The following is a 16,417-nucleotide window of genomic DNA, read 5'->3' as shown; positions in this document are numbered from 1 at the left end:
CTTAGGCAGGCATCACTAATGTGCTCTATTTCATATCTTGAAAATGTCTTGGTGTTTGTGACCTGAAGTCGTGCTGGGACACGAGGTGAGACAGGATAGTTGATGAAAGCCAGAAATTATCTTATGCCGCGAGATTCTCAGGGTATAGAAAATTTTGCCCGTTCATTAGTTTTCAAGCATGAAGGTAATGAAAATTGGCCCTGGTTCCAACGGGTTCTCACACCCCGGGTGGCGTAGTCGTGTGAATGTTGTAACTTTTCATGAGAACCTCGCTGGCCGACCCCAGCAGCTATAAAGTCGGATGCAGCCTGGTTGAGAGATTGATTCACCCAACTACTCAGATATTCGCACCATCAAGTTCCTTCTTCAAACACAGAATAAAAAAACTACTAATGGTTCTCAGTTTGCTCTGGCACTATTTCTCTTCCTTGACATATCGCACGACGCTCAATCATCATGGGTCTACTCCCAAGCCGGGAGGCGGCCCCCATGGAGGGAGAAGGATGCTGGTATACCAAGAACCCCCCCCACAGCTCTACTGGCGACCCGATGGAAGGTCTCCTTGCATTGCTTCCACAGTTAGTTGGTATGGAAAATGAGGGAGTAGACTGCGACTGCCATTTCCTCGGCACTTGCATGCCCGGCGAGCCTCCGCTACCGCCGCTGGACGAGTTCATCATGGACATAAACCTCAATCCGGATTGGGTGGCAAAGCCGGCGCATTTTGTGGAGCCAAGAATACCGAACGCCCATACCTACCGGCCGAAGCAATGGGGGTCGTACGGCCTTCCCCACGGCGTTGTTAACCGCCACGACTTTCCCGGCCAACATACCGGGCGGGGCCCGTTTAAGCGGGATCTCGAAAACGTGGAGCCCAAGTTTGAGCGAGCGGTGATATTACCCAATCTCAAGGACGTACCGCTCAAGGGAGATTTTACCTCCCTTATCCTCAAGGCCTACTACTCATTATCCGAAGCCAAGCAGAAAGCCGTGTTGAAGAGTTGGCCCGAATTCGAACCATTCACCGAATACATGCCGAAGATCTACTATCCGGACTACTACGAGATTGACCCACGCCCTACATTGGCTATATTGTTAGCCGATCCTCGTGGGAGGGCGGGTAATGCTGCCCGGGCTATGGATCCAAAATTCGCCAACCTCATCCTTCGATGTGCGGACAAGACCATACAAGACCTGATGTACAAAGTACTGAAGGAGAGCATCGACGACAAACCATCCAAGGAGATACCAGCATCTGGCGATGAAGTGGCCATAAAACGACTCCAATACTATGAGGTTTTGAAGCACTACGCCGTTCTCTGGCATAGCCATACCCCGCCTGGTCTCGATCGCGCACTCCTTGACGTCGATTCGTTCCGGTTCCAAGTAAAAAGAGGCAAAAAAAAAGGGTTCGAAGTATTGCACTCTAAGGATATCTGCAGGACTGTGACCGAGGGAGCTTTGTCTAACCTCAGAAATCATGCCTCCTCCTACATGGCGGATTATGGCGATATCATGGAGTCGCTGGACCAGCATATGAAATCGAAAGAAAACAACTCGTTCATGGAGGCCCTGCATCTACCGGACACTCTCAAGCCATTGGCTCAAGACCTCGACTGGGAGCCCGAGACACTTGCCACACTGTTTGAGTCTTCGTGGCCGGAGTTGCATGTGGCCATGGGCTACTTCGTTCTGTCGCTGTGGACTGGGGTTGGCAGGCTCGGCATTGACATGAAGTAGGATGGGAGGGGAGTGGATGTTGAGAGAAGATGGGAGTGGGAAAATGCATTGTTGAGGGTTTTGCGTTGTTGTCAAAGGGATGGAGGAGTGAAGTTGCTGTTGTTGTTGGTACGCTATGTAAGAGAGGGACACTAATACGTAATACCCGGGCTTATGTGCACAACCACCTGACCTGCGTGATGGATCCCAATATTGCCAATTTGTCCACAGGTAATTAGACATTTTGGCATCGTGACCAGTTCAGCCATGGTATCCTGGTTCTTGAGCACAATGGGCGGTAAAGGATTGTCCTGGGGATAGGAGGGTCTAGTTCGGTCTTGTACGTACAACGCAGCCATTGAAGGGCACTTTCGCGAGCACGATCCCATAACCAACCAAAAAGCTCGTCGATCTAGGCTCGCGGAGGACGGGGTTTAGCCGGGGCCCCTTCAGAAAACCGCCGGTTGGGTGATATGCCCTAGGGTGAGTGCGAGATAGCTAGGTATGCTGGCGCAGTGAAGGTCGTCTCGACTTTGATGCACAGCGATACACCGCACACAAGAACCCGATGACAATGCTCAGCCCGCTCCACCTGCTGAGCAAGTAGGGAGCCTCGATGGGTTGTACCACTAGGTAACTTATCACTGATTGTGTGGGAAGCCCGACGAGCTGATTGGCCTTTTGTGTCCTGTGTCTCGGAAGAAGGATCACGGTGGAGGGAAGAGGACATTTGTGTGTCAAGCTGCCAATGCCGGCCTAATGTCTGAGCATCCTACAGCCACCAAAGACGCACATGCTGGTCTAAGTGGCTTGTACCTAGACGGTATACCACGCAGCAACCTATACTTGCAGCCCCTGATTTCGCGACCTCTTGCAGGGAACTGTCACACATTCATTGTCCACATTCATTGTCCATCATCACAAGCCGTCAATTCTCAGCTTTTGTCGAGTCCCGGATCCCCGCCCGCTAACAATGCACCGAGTCACATTCCCAGCCAGCACGTGTACGCGTCGTTGGTTTGCGTGCAGACTATAGAACAGGGGCTCCGCGAAGTTTGACAGGCCGGTGGGCACGATGATGTTCGCACCAGGGCCGATCAGGTGCGCCGTAGCAGTCAGTGGCTCTCGGCCACCGTGTCCGGGTGGCCGCCGGGGAGGGGGGGCCTTCAATGCCTCACCGCAACAAATGTCCTTGGGAAATGGGTGGCTAGATTTGATCGTGACTTGTTCGAAACGGCGGGGACCATCGAGGAGCCATTGAGAAGCCGGCGAGAGCATCGTGATCATGCACGGGCGACCCTGATCCCCGGATGCGGTGGGAATGGGATTGCGGAATGAGTTGGTGCTTCCGCAAGTCGCTAATTAGGTACATATCCGTCCGAACTAAGGCTGATGGTTGGAGGTGCATCGCACGCCCCGGAGGCCGGCATCACAGTTTGGCCGGTGGATGGGGACCCACTCCGAGCGCAGCAGCGGGCGCTGAAGCGGCTCCAGGCCCTCTTTGTGCCTCCTGGGGTGTGCCTCAGTGGTCTTTGTAGCACGGTAGTGCCCTGGGAATGCTGGGCGTTGCTGGGCTCGTGCTGGGCGGCGCGCTGGGGTGCCCCTCGCTGAGCCACTGGGGAAAGCTCGCTCGGAAAACTCTGCCCCCAACATTCCACTTCGTGGCAACTCAAAGGCGGCCGGCCGGGCGCCAGCAAGGTATCCGGGTACGTACCTCCCATACCTGTGCCTGCCCGTCTTTGATCTTTTGGTTCCCCAGTTTCATCCTAGTTCCCATGAACAACGCCGGTCGGTACGTACCTCCCCGGTATCTCGACAGAACGAGAAGGGAAAAAAAGAGAGCCTGCAGGAAACAGCTCTGTTTGTTGTACACCCCTTGTCCTGTGCCGAAGATTGCCTGCGTGCAGGTGGGAGCGGTGTCTGACGGCTCATTGGCTGGTCTCTGTAACTCAGGTACCAGGTACCATTTCTATGTTCGCACCGAGAAGATCGGGACCGGGGTCCGGGTGCGGATGTACAGTGCACATTGTGTGGCGGTGCCTATTTCGAGTGTTGATTGTGTTTATTGTTCCCGGTGGGTATTACAGGACGCCGTGCTTGGCACGAAGAAACATTCCCTGCACGCACTTTTGCCCTCGAGTGGCTGCCAGACGAATTGATTCCAGTTGCGTGCAGGAAGACGGACAAAGGAGTTGACGGTACGAGGCAGCACCACGAACACGATACCGGTCCCCGGCCTTGGTTTCCTGCCTTACCTAAGGCAAGGGGTGGTAGTGGCGGTGGCAGTGGCAGCAAAAGTGGCAAACGCTTGGGTATCCAAGTGGCAGGTGGCAGGTGGCATGTGGCACGTAATAGCAGGGAACGTACTACGTACTCGTTGGTGCAGCGCAAATCCGGAGGGGTCAAAAATAGTAACCGAACCTGACTGAGATGGAGGCGGGGTATTAGTGCTGTTAGGGTTGCCGAACCAAGATGGAAGGCGGGCGGGGAGACAGGCGGACCGCCAAGTTCTAGCGCTGGCCGAGAGTCACCTGGAGCACTGGAGGATCTAGGGGGCTGATGTTTGGGGATGGGATGGAACTGGAGACGGGAAGATGGAGATGCTCGAGCCGTCTCAGACTCTCAGCGCTTGGCTACGGGTCGGCCGAGACGAAAGCCATGGAAGTACAGTCAGACATGGGCACAGACGAGCTCGTGCCTGGTGCAGGACAAGTCGTGATGGGAGATCCCAAACGGCTGGGTCAGATCGATTCTCTCTCCCTCAGCTCAGCCCGTCCGTATCTGTAGCGTAGCCACGAGAGACGAGCAAAGAACCAATTGCGGAAGTGAACATGGCCTGACAGTACGTACGCGCCTGGCAGCATGGACCAGCTGTCTGCACGTCCAGCATTTCGTATGGACTGATGAGTCCCCGTCCCAGATGGCAATCTCAATTCCCCAACCGTGACCCCGACCCCGGACAAGCAATGATCTCGACCTCGACCTCGTCCTCGACCTTGACCTCGACCGTAACCTCACGATCTCGCACTTTTTCCTTCCTTTGGCGGCTTGGCGGGGTTTCGACCCCAGAGGACTGACCGATACCGTTACACACCCCCTCCCCCGGTTTCGCTCCTATTTATTTTTTCTGTCGGCCTCGTGACGCCTTAACGGCGTCGTCTCCCAAGGGCCGGATGCGGGGTGCAGGGAAGATTTGGTAATAGAGCGTTGCCAATGACAAACCAGAGGGGCCACGAGACAACGGCAAGCAAGAAAAAAACCTGGGGGGCGTGGATTCCAGTTGTCGGGGGTACGATGTACGTATTATGGCTGTAGATGGGGTAAGCTGGGGGAGGCAATGTCTAAGAGCGCCGCCGGGGAAAAGAGAAGGGGGTAGGATGCGATGGTGCAACACGGGGGTTACGGAGCCCGGCCAAGTCGGGCGGTCCCGTGGCTGTCACGAAGCTGCACGATCAAGTAAACTGGGGGTAATGGAAACGGGGGTGGAAAGGGCTCGGTTGTGAAGGAGTGATGCAGAGCGGGTCTTCGAGTTTTCTGGTGCATCACCCGTGGGCTATTGATGGAGTAGTCACAGTTACAGTTCGGTTTCTGAACAATGGAGAGAAACCTGGGGGTAATGGAAATGCTTTCTTGGAGGGGCGGGGAGGCGAGAGGACCTTTTCGGGGGCGCCGGCCCTCCGCTGAGTGGGTCACCGGGGCAGTCCGGGGGTCTGGTGCGCGAGACGCCGGAGGCGGATACCGGGCCCGTTGCAGGAGACCTTTTTCGTAGTTGGTGACTTGTATGTGATTCTAACTTGAGAGAAGAGGTCGAAACCACGCAATCTTCCTGCAGATTCGCTCATTGGTGCCAATTACCTCATGATATGTCGTCCAACCCCATTGCAACCTTTTCGGCTTCACCTGGTAGCCCACCTCGTCCCGACATTGGGTAGACGACCTGGGCAATTGTGTCATCGATGGTACTATTCAGCCATTGACGCGTACCGGAACGAAAAAGAAGTACCTAGCTCAGGTACGAACAATTACGTACCTTTCCATGGGGATCCATAGATGTACGTAGGGCAAAGATGTGCTGCTGTCATCATTGTGTGGAGGAACACCGTAATCCATGCGGCCCCGCGTCGGCCGGAGCACCTTCCCTTTGACTCCGGGGCAGCCCTAGCGGGAGTCGGCAATGAACTGAATGTACTATGTCATCGAAAGCTCGGGTTTTTAATTTTTTAATTTTTTTCTCCTCCCTTGCTATTGCCCTACTAGTTGAGGCGGACAAGACGGAAAGTAATTTACTACTTAGCCCTCGTGACCTAGGTCAGGTTGGCCGGGACCCTCGGTGAGCCCCAGTTTCAGTGAAGTTCGGTCAGGTGAGCCTTTGCTCGGCTCGCAGACACCGACTCTTGCCCAGGGTCCCAGCGCTTCTCCGCGGTGCCCTTAGCGCCCAGGGTCCAGGACATGTGCGGATGGGACGCAATGTATTCGCCGCGGGAATCCTAGGCCATTCATCCATCACCGACGAATGCGTGATTGTACATGTTGGCCGCAGGAATTGTCTCACCCAGCATATCCCCCCCCTGCTGACACAATTGGACCGCCGAGAACTAGAGAATTACGTGGATGAGGTACCTGTTTCGAGAAGAGGTACCTCTGTACGGAGTACGTGCATGACGTTTTGCTAAGTCCCAATAGCGACAACCCCAGCTCGGCACTGGAGCACACCACCAGCGAATCACCGCCTGCGCTCCTTGGCCTGTACCAAGTTTCTGGCTGGCTGACTCCGGCCAAGAAATTCGTCACCTCCTTGGCCCAGCAAACGATTCGACATCATGGATCCGTCATATCGTGTAGGACGAAGGCACAGTCCAGGCACAGGCAAGTGGGGGCTTATTTGCGCAAAGTGAGAAAAAAAGTAGCCGACTTGAAACGAGGCAGGGTCTGTATGTCACGAAGTAGCCTTTTCGACGATGACTCGCAGCTCGCGAGGTGAGCTGGACCAGCATAATTGCACCATTGTTCTCCCAGACCGTTGGGTGACCGATTAGGTTAGTTGCGGAGTTGGGTCTCCTACTGTGCCTATGTGCGTCGTGCATATTTGAGGCCAGAACGAGGCTCAATGAGGGTAAATTGTGATTACCCTGTGCCAACCAGGTAACCGGGGCGCACATGGCGTACATGGCACACATGACTGTTGTAAACGCACTGTACGGCACAGTACGATTGTGATGCACAGACGGGATCTGTTATGATTCCCACAATGGATGATGAATGGAATTCCACAGTGGAGAGAAAGTGGGACCGATTGCGAAAGATGAGAGCATGAAAAGATAGAGTCACTGAGTTAGTTGCCCAGCACCTGACAAGCAGAAAAATAAGAAAAAAAGAGGAGCAGAGCCTCGAATAACCGGTCCCCGGCAAGGCCCCTCCCCACCTGGAACAATGGGACAACTGGGACAGGAGGCCTGGGGAGACATCGAGAAGTCGTTCCTGGCACCTGAGCGGCCAGGAACCGGGCGCTCGGGCCATGTAGCCTTCCCCTTGAGGCTTAGGGTGGAGGCGCTATTGGGTAATCAATTGGCTATTTTCCTGCGCTGCGTGAGGTCATGATCACGATCTTCCCCGCTGGGCCTGCTTCTCGACGGTTCTGGCTGGGCCAAGTGCCGGGGCGCGCGCCATGGAAGGACGCTGGCCGACCGGCCCGGTGACTATTGGGAGGTATCCTTCGTTTTGTGCTTGGTGCTGTGTGCCAATGTGAGCACCCGTCCGCACGAGGCCTCACCGCGCAGGGTCTCGCCGGGCGGAGCGGGGCCAAAAAGGCACCCAGTACCAAGTTACCAGCCCTCCCAGCACGCACCGCCGCAGGAATGCCCTGGGACTGCGCTGTACCGCGCCCAAGCGCCCCCCTCCAGTGAGCGACCCAGCAGGCGAGCCCCACTGCAGGGCCGCAGGGGGTGTGTAGGTGTAGGCGTAGGGTGTATTAGCAGCAAAGGTGAGCGAGAAAGGAGTGGCCAACGTGACAAGCATGTCAGAAGAACGAGAGAAGACGACCACGAGGAAGGAAGGGGCGGCCGTAATTGAGCTTGGGATTGGAACATGGAAGGTACGGGGATGGAGACGGAGTACAGAGTACGTACCTGCTTCGCAATGCGAGCGGGTACGTACCGATCCTCTCCAAGGCATCTCTCAGGCAAGTACCTCGTCATGTACTTCGTACCAGTGTCATTGTTGAGCAGAAGACTCGAATCTCGTGGCCCGAGTATTTAAGGCTTCCATCGCCAGGTCCCCAGAGCGTTCTCGAGATCTTGGTTCGTTAAGCGTCCGACTCACTCGTCTTTGCCAAAGACTTCAGCTCGCCCTCATCCTCCTTCTCCCCTCTCCCTCTTCTTCCTCTCTCCCCTCAGCGGCATCTCACTCTCACCTCACGCCGCCCTCCTCACTCCCGTCTCACCCCCTCCAAGACAAACAAACTCTACCGTATCAAGACAGATTCTCTTATCTCTCTTGACCCGGCTTGTCCGTCAGTTGCTATTTACGACAGGGCTGACTGGATGGCTGTGCTGAGTTCGCACCACGGAACTACCGCCAGCTAAAGCTGTGCTAATCGAGATCAAAAGTTTGGACATTCTGGAACTTCGGCTAGCTTCGCAAAGCCTCATCTACACCTCTACACCTCGCACATCCTCCTCTTTCGAGAAGCACGTCCACAACAAATAGAGGCTTCCTCTTGTTGTTTTTCTCCCTCGTTTCCCTGCCATCTTCCTCCTGCCCCGCCAGAGAAACCCTCTCGCCTCCTCCAGTTGCAAGGCCCGGCATTCCCGACTTACACATCATCACCGCCGCACCACCTCAATCCCCTGCCTGTGCCCAAGTTCCACAGCAGGTTTTCTTCCCCGCCAATTCGCTCCTGCATCGATTCGACTGTTTGACGAATTGATCTGCGGCTAGACTCGCATCACATAAACAAACCGGTAAGTCGCGGATACCTGCCCTCTTATCTGACGCCTGCCCGCCCCTCATATTCCCTTATCGCAACTTGGACCCCTTTGTGGCTCCCTGTTGCACCCCCTGCCTTGATCCAAAATTGGCGACGATACGAGACCGGCCCGGCGGTGAAAGCCGTCCTCACCGGGCTCGAGTCGCTGGTCTCGCCCGTATCAGTCGCCCGAGATAAGCTCCTGCTGGCTCGCAGCCATCTGCCGCGTCCCTCGCGTTCGCCGCGCCACCCAAGCCCTGCACGCTGCATTTAGCTATTCAGGTCCCGATCCGGTGGCGTTTGCTGGGACCATGGTTCCGCGCTCTGAGCCGATGCTGCGCCCGTCAGATGGTCAGCAGCCGTATCAGAGCAGCTGCCATTGACTCACAAACACACACCGAGACTTGGTATGCCGTGTCCATGGTGACGACATGATGGTTCTTATCATGTCGACGCCATCTGGGCACGGTGTATAAAGCACTTCCCCAGAGCTGCTCTCTTTCCCGATTCCCTCATCATCCATTCTACGTTTCCTCCTTTCGTTTATACGTTTATACACATTCCTCTGCTTTCGCCGCCGAAAGCATCTTGTCAAGATGCTGGCTGTTCAAAGTCCCACGACTAACATCCCTCCCATTGACAGGTTTCCGGAATACACAGATCCTTTCGAGGAACCATTGCCCATCATGACCGCCCTTACTTCCAAGCCTCTGGCTAGTGTCCAGTCCGCGGAGGCCAGCCGTGGCCCTTCTCCCCAGCCTACCCACTTCAGCGTTCCCTTGACCGCGACTAACCACAACGGTCACCGGATTCTTCGCTCGGCCACTGTTGGCTACATTGCCCCCGAGTTCACCGGCAAGGCTGATCAGATCAAGTCCGGTAAGCTCTTGCAAAACCCAATTGGCCAGTAAGACAAGTTCGCTGACCACCCAATTAGTCAAGGAGATCATCCTACAAGCTGGATTCATCCCTCAGTCTCAGGCTGATGAGCAGATCCAGTGGTTCTACGAGAAGCTGGGCATCGATGATGTTTACTTCACCATCGAGACCCCTGCCGTCATTGCCAGCCATGTTACCTCACTGTACGCTGCCAAGGTCGCCGCTTTTGCTCGCGAGGACAAGCAGGAGGAGATCCGCCTCGACATGGAGGCCAACGACCACGCCATCTACATTGACACCAGCACTCCCGGTGAGACCAACTTCTCTGGTCCCCGCTACGAGGAGCGCCTCGAGAACAAGTACATCGACCACCCCGGCAAGAGCAAGTACCGCGTTGAGACTTTCCGATCTCCCGCCGTGCTCGGAGCCAGCCCTTCATCCAAGGCTACTCTCCGCTGCTACTTCGTCTACCAGTGCCAGTTCTTGACTTCTCCCGAGAACACCGACCCCAATGAGACTACCCTCGAGCTCATTGCCGACAACGGTTTCCTCCAGAAGGCTACCGTCAACACCAAGCAGATCTACCAGGAGATCATTGAGCTCGCCGTCAAGCGAGCCGGCCCCGTCATCGAGGTCTTTGACATTGAGGACAGCGTCGAGAAGCGCATGGTTATTGCCTTCCGCTCTCGTACCGCCCGCGGTCTCTTCTCCGCTCTGAGTGATCTCTACCACTACTATGGCGTCACTAGCTCGCGAAAGTACCTCGAGCAGTTCTCGAACGGCATCACTGTCATGAGCGTCTACCTCCGACCCGCTCTTGGCCTCGAGGCCGATTTCCCCCCTTGGGAGGACTCCATTAACCAGATCTCCAAGGAGGTCTCTCTCCTCTACTGTCTCCCCCACAACAAGTTCCACAACCTCTTCCTCACCAACCAGTTGAGTCTCCAGGAGTCGGTGTACGCCCACTCCGCCTGGGTCTTCGTCCAGCACTTCCTGAACCGACTGGGTCCTGAGTATGCTTCGCTGTCTCAGATCCTCGACCCTGGCAACAACGCCCAGGCCGCCCTTCTCTCCAACCTCAAGCGCCGTCTCCGCTCTGAGACTTTCACTCCCGACTACATCTATGAGATTATCCAGAACTACCCTGGTCTCGTCCGGGCCCTTTATGCCTCGTTCGCTAACGTCCACCTGGTTAAGGACGCCGAGGTCGCTGAGCAACTCATCTCCTCTAGCACCTCCGTTGAGGTCCTGTCAGATGACGCCCTCAAGGACAAGATCTCCAAGACTGTCAACAACGAGCACGAGGAGATGGTCCTCACTGCTTTCCGAGTCTTCAACAACGCCATCCTGAAGACCAACTACTTCACCCCTACCAAGGTTGCCCTAAGCTTCCGCCTCGACCCCAACTTCCTCCCTGATGTCGAGTACCCCAAGCCCCTGTACGGCATGTTCCTCGTCATCAGCTCCGAGTCTCGAGGCTTTCACCTCCGCTTCAAGGACATCTCTCGTGGCGGTATCCGTATCGTCAAGTCCCGCAGCAAGGAGGCCTACAGCATCAACGCCCGTAACCTCTTCGATGAGAACTATGGTCTTGCTAGCACTCAGCAGCGCAAGAACAAGGACATTCCTGAGGGCGGCTCCAAGGGTGTCATCCTCCTCGACCCCAAGCAGCAGGACCGGGCCCGTGAGGCTTTTGAGAAGTACATTGATAGTATCCTTGATCTTCTCCTGCCCGCCCAGACCCCTGGAATCAAGAACCCCCTCGTCGACCTTTATGGCAAGGAGGAAATTCTCTTCCTGGGCCCCGATGAGAACACTGCTGAGCTGGTCGACTGGGCCACTGAGCATGCTCGCGTCCGTGGCGCTCCCTGGTGGAAGTCTTTCTTCACTGGAAAGTCTCCCAAGCTGGGTGGTATTCCCCACGACGCTTACGGCATGACCACTCTGTCTGTCCGTGAGTATGTCAACGGTATTTACCGAAAGCTGAACCTCGACCCCTCTACCATCCGCAAGATGCAGACCGGTGGTCCCGACGGTGATCTCGGTAGCAACGAGATCAAGCTGGGTAACGAGAAGTACACTGCCATCGTTGATGGCTCTGGTGTCCTCGCTGACCCCAACGGTCTTGACCGCGCTGAGCTTCTCCGCCTTGCCGAGAACCGAAAGATGATCGTCGAGTACGACGACAGCAAGCTTTCCAAGGACGGATACCGCGTCCTGGTCGACGATAGCAACGTCACCCTGCCCAGTGGCGAGGTTGTTACCAACGGTACCTCGTTCCGTAACACCTTCCACCTTCGGGATACCGGTAGTGTCGATGCTTTCGTCCCCTGTGGTGGCCGTCCCGCTTCGATTGATCTCATCACTGTCAACCGTCTCATCAAGGACGGCAAGTGTGTGATCCCCTACCTCGTGGAGGGTGCCAACCTGTTCATCACCCAGGAGGCCAAGCTCATCCTCGAGAAGGCCGGCTGCATTCTGTACAAGGATGCTTCCGCCAACAAGGGTGGTGTGACCTCGTCCTCCCTTGAGGTTCTGGCCTCGCTTTCCTTCGATGATGCCGGCTTTGCCGAGAACATGTGTGTCGGCGCCAACGGCGAGGCCCCTCAGTTCTACAAGGACTACGTCAAGCAGGTTCAGCTCAAGATCCAGGACAACGCCCGTCTCGAGTTCGAGGCCATCTGGCGCGAGAACGAGGAGACTGGTATCGCCCGATCGATCCTGTCTGATAAGCTGTCCGTCGCCATCACCGACCTGGACGAGAAGCTTCAGCACTCCGATCTCTGGGACAACGAGAAGATCCGCCGCTCTGTCCTCGAGGATGCCCTTCCCGCCCTCCTGCTGGAGAAGATTGGCCTCGACACTCTGATGACCCGCATCCCCGAGTCCTACCTCCGCAGCATCTTCGGCTGCTACCTTGCCAGCCGCTTCGTGTACCAGTTCGGTAGCAGCCCCAGCCAGTTTGCCTTCTACGACTTGTAAGTGTAACCCAAACTACCCCACATGAAACACAGATGCTAATCAGTTGCAATAGCATGTCGAAGCGTATGGCCAAGATTGGTGCTTGAAGAGTTGAGTCCCGAAAGCTTTAGATGAGTGGAAAAGAAGAGTGTTTTCTGTTTTAAGCATAGCCTGATGATTTTTGAGAGAACGTCCTCGAGAGGACACGAGCATTGTTGTGGTTTGTTTACAGCATTGGGTCATTGCCCTGGCATGGGCCTCATTGGGAACCGGATTGGGATGGTTAAAGAAAAGCCGAAAAGACTGCATCCAAGTAGTCGATAATGATATGAAATACAATTCAAAGTTCAAGCATTTTATCCTTTTCGTAGCCGTGGATACGGGACTGGTTCCAGTGACTAAAGTTCTAACATGCCGGCATTGGTGCAGATCGATGTTCCACTGCTCGGTGAAATATAACCCGCCAAGAGACATCGAGAAGAGGGAGGTGTGGTGGATCGAGTTAGTGGATCTCAGCATCGTCTCGGCAACACACCCTTCCGACTTGAATGCCGGATGTCCGGGTCGGAGTTGTACGGCGACGGTGTTTTGCATGAGCCGAATAGGCTGGACATGTCTCATTCGTTTTGGTATTGGAGGTTGATCCGTAAGTTACTTGTTAGCATTTCTCTCGGTGAAGAGGTCTGTGGGTGTCGATGTCGGCTACGTTGGTGGTGGTATGTGATCGTCCGAGGATGTAAGGGAAAAAGAAAAGAAGGCAGAAGAAGAAAGTTAAGGGAGCGGATGGTACGATGATGAACCAGCGGTCTATGCGTTTGTCCTTGATCAACTTGGCACAATGGACCGTGGGCTAATATATACATAGTAGATACTTGCGAGAAGAGGTAATCATGCCGGCCCGAGCATTATGTGCTAGGACCATGAATGAGGTCTGTGTTGTCTTTCAAGGCAGTAGTGCACGAGCAATCTATTTCTTATCTCTGGATGCCGCTATTTTGTTTGTGTTTTTGAAAGATTACATTTGAGACTTTTTATGCAGAGTGCCAACGTCGTGAATGACATGTGATGGCAAAACTGGAGACTGGATGGGCTGGGCAAGTTGGAAGCTCTCAGCGGTATACGCGGGTGCGTGTGCGTGCGTATGCGGATGGCGTGGCATTGCATGTGTGGGCAAACCTTGGTCTTTGTTGACGTGGATGGAGGAGTAGGGGCTACTTTGAGACACGGCATATGGATAATGCAATGTCTTGTTAAATACCTATCATTGCCACTGAGGAAGGAAGAAAGAAAGAAAGACAGAGAGGAGAAAGAATTAGTGATGCGTTGGTGAGGGCGGGGATTAGAGCATCACACCTTTCCACACTGGACTCGGGGATTCATTCGTGTTGTGTTTGGACTTGAGACATGACGAAAGAGGAAAAATGCGGGATGTGGAATGCGGGATGCCGGATGGGGTGGAAAGGTGTGGGAAGGTGGGACGATATTGCTGGGCAGCACAGGAATTGTGTGCGTGCCTCGGAGTCCAGAGTTAAAGTGCCTACATTAGCTTGTTTCCATTTTGCGTCGGGAATGGTTGTGGGAGAGGCACATCACACTGCCACGGGTGTAAACAAGGCCGGTGTTTGGGATTGATTGGGCTGCCGACCCCCCTGTGCCCTGAGCCTTGTTGGTGGACAAACTTCTGGGACGATAAATATGGCAATTTTCCCTGGGCGGTTGTCAAGTCACAAGTGCCAGTGGTGGGCAGCTGGCCGGGAAGGGGATTTCTTCTAGTCAGGTACGGTACGTATCCGTGGAATGTACCTAAGGCACCTACCAGCCAGTCACGGCCCGCCGCAGCGACACACACCCCTGGCGCAGCCAAGTTTCAGCGTTTCATGGGCCCCCGACGCCCCTGTTCCCCGGCACCAGCCACGCGGCTGGGCCCCAAGTTACAGGCGATGTGGCCGCTAGCCGAGCAGGGAACAGGCCGTCGGATACCCGCTAAGGATTCCATGCGGAAGCTTGACCAGGGCCCGGGGGCTTTAATATGTACCAATTCCGAATCCATGAGCGAGGCCAAGCCTGTGCAAGTAATACGCCCGTAGTAAGTGAGTGCAGTGCTGAGTGCCAGCTGGCCGGCATCGAGACCTGGAGTGTAGCAGAGGGCTTGGTCTGGTTCGTATTGTGTGTTTTTCGTTTCTTTTCCCTGCTGGCGAGCACGTCGGGTTGGGTTAGTTGAGACATGACATGACACACGATGCATCGATGGTGCCAGAAAGCAAAGTTGTCGTCCAAGCGAGAGAGACATGCATAATGACAGAGACGTGCAATGAGAGAGAAAGGATGAGGAGACAGACCGCCAGCTAAACAAACACGCCAAACAAACACGCTGGGGATTTTGTTTCGTCTCTCTTCTCCCACCCGCTTTCACCTTTGCCGTCAGTGAATCAAGTCCCAAGCTGGTGCCGCCGATTAATTGACCCAATGAGCCATCAAGGGCCCCCTGGCTCCTCCACCACTACCACCTCGACGTCTTTTTCGGAACACCACCACGAAATCCTTCATCTCTCAGCAAAACCTAGTTGACACGCGAGCCGCCGTGTTACGAAACCCTGCCGACTTCGACGTCCCTCTCAGTCCTCAGTCCTCGCCTCGCTTCCTGCCTCGGTTTGCTTTTTCTTCTCGCCATTCTCTCGCTCTCTCGCCATCTCGCCATCTCGGTGCGCTCCGTTGAATTGCTCTGCTCAATTCAGGCATGGCCTGACCCGCGTCGGCCTCCACTTTATTTCGTCCCGACGTCGACGGCGAAACATCAATTAACCAACCCCCCCGGAGCCAAAGGTTGAAAGGGACCCAACTCTGCTGGGTACAGAGTAGTCGCTTCGACGTTGAAGGCGTGGCCAACCACCCTTGGCTTTTTTCTTTCTCCACGGTAATCGCTGGTCTGGGCCTGGATATCACATCACCCGCAGATAGATCGCGCTCAGTTTTCTTCGTCTCCCGCAATCTCACCATCGCGCCGCCAGCCGCCCAAGCCTCTCGCTCGCCCGACGCTACGCCGACGCCGGGATCGCAATTCGCGGGAGCCCCAGCCCGGGTTGCTACCGAAAGAAAGGGGCGCCACAGTTAATAACTTTAGGCCTGGAACCGGGCAGCCTTGCACCCAGTCTAAACACCCAGTCTAAACAGACGGGGAGAAGAAGGGGAAAAAAAGGGGGTTAGAGAGCTGGGCCTTTTCTCGTTAGATCCGCCCGGCTTTGAGCACGACCCTCCCCTGGTGGAGATCCATACCCAGGTGGGTGCCCCGAAACCAAACTTGGGCCATCCTGCGACTCTCGTCGTGCTGTCGCCGAGGCGCCAACTCATCCAAACTCACACAAGTGCAGTGCAGTGTGCCGATACATAGTCACTACAGTGCCGTGACGACGATTTATCCCTCTGACGATCATTTGTCACTCGCTCGCTGGTCTCTCCACCCCGGCGGATCAAGCACAACACAGCACAGCACAGCACAGCACAAGCAGTATCGAGCAGCGCAGCACAACGACAAGACGACGGCCCACGCCCCCCGAGAGGCTGAGACTGATCCATCCGATTCATGTTCGACTCGCCCGTCGTGGCTGGCCACCGGGTTCCCTTTTAGGCCTTCTAGGCTCGAATTGTGAAGCAAGACCATCGTTGGAAAGAAAGAAAATCCGCGAAACGAGGCGGCCCAGGTCGCAATTGATCCCTCCCGCTCCCGCTCCCCCCCAAAAAAGCACAACGCAGGCACAAAGCAAGCCATAGGCGAAGCACAAGGTCCACCGAACCCCCCGTCCACTTGGCGCCTCGTCCCAAGTCACAACCGACACACACAAAACCAACCGCGTGTGAACAAGGGAATCGATCCAGGGGGCCAACACGTCTGCCGTG

At 55.3% G+C, this 16,417-nt stretch overlaps 2 protein-coding genes across 2 annotated transcripts; both read left to right on the top strand.

The window, feature by feature from the left end:
• Positions 1–907: 907 nt before the first annotated feature.
• On the top strand, positions 908–1,837 carry BGZ61DRAFT_460461 (uncharacterized protein; the record flags this gene model as incomplete). Its single annotated transcript, XM_046247027.1, has 1 exon — positions 908–1,837. A coding segment is annotated over exon 1 (703 nt), but the record flags the coding sequence as incomplete, so codon positions are not given.
• A 6,961-nt stretch (positions 1,838–8,798) lies between these two features.
• Positions 8,799–12,877, top strand: BGZ61DRAFT_460450 (Glutamate/Leucine/Phenylalanine/Valine dehydrogenase-domain-containing protein). The gene is made up of 3 exons (XM_046247026.1): positions 8,799–9,562; positions 9,621–12,540; positions 12,597–12,877. Exons 1-3 carry the CDS (start codon positions 9,280–9,282, stop codon positions 12,628–12,630), a joined length of 3,237 nt encoding a protein of 1,078 aa, XP_046098768.1. The 5' UTR covers positions 8,799–9,279; the 3' UTR covers positions 12,631–12,877.
• Positions 12,878–16,417: the final 3,540 nt, after the last annotated feature.

The sequence above is a fragment of the Ilyonectria robusta genome (assembly GCF_021365365.1).
Source record: "Ilyonectria robusta strain PMI_751 chromosome Unknown BGZ61scaffold_24, whole genome shotgun sequence".
Classification (NCBI taxonomy): domain Eukaryota; kingdom Fungi; phylum Ascomycota; class Sordariomycetes; order Hypocreales; family Nectriaceae; genus Ilyonectria; species Ilyonectria robusta.
This window is presented reverse-complemented; position numbering and strand designations above follow the sequence as displayed.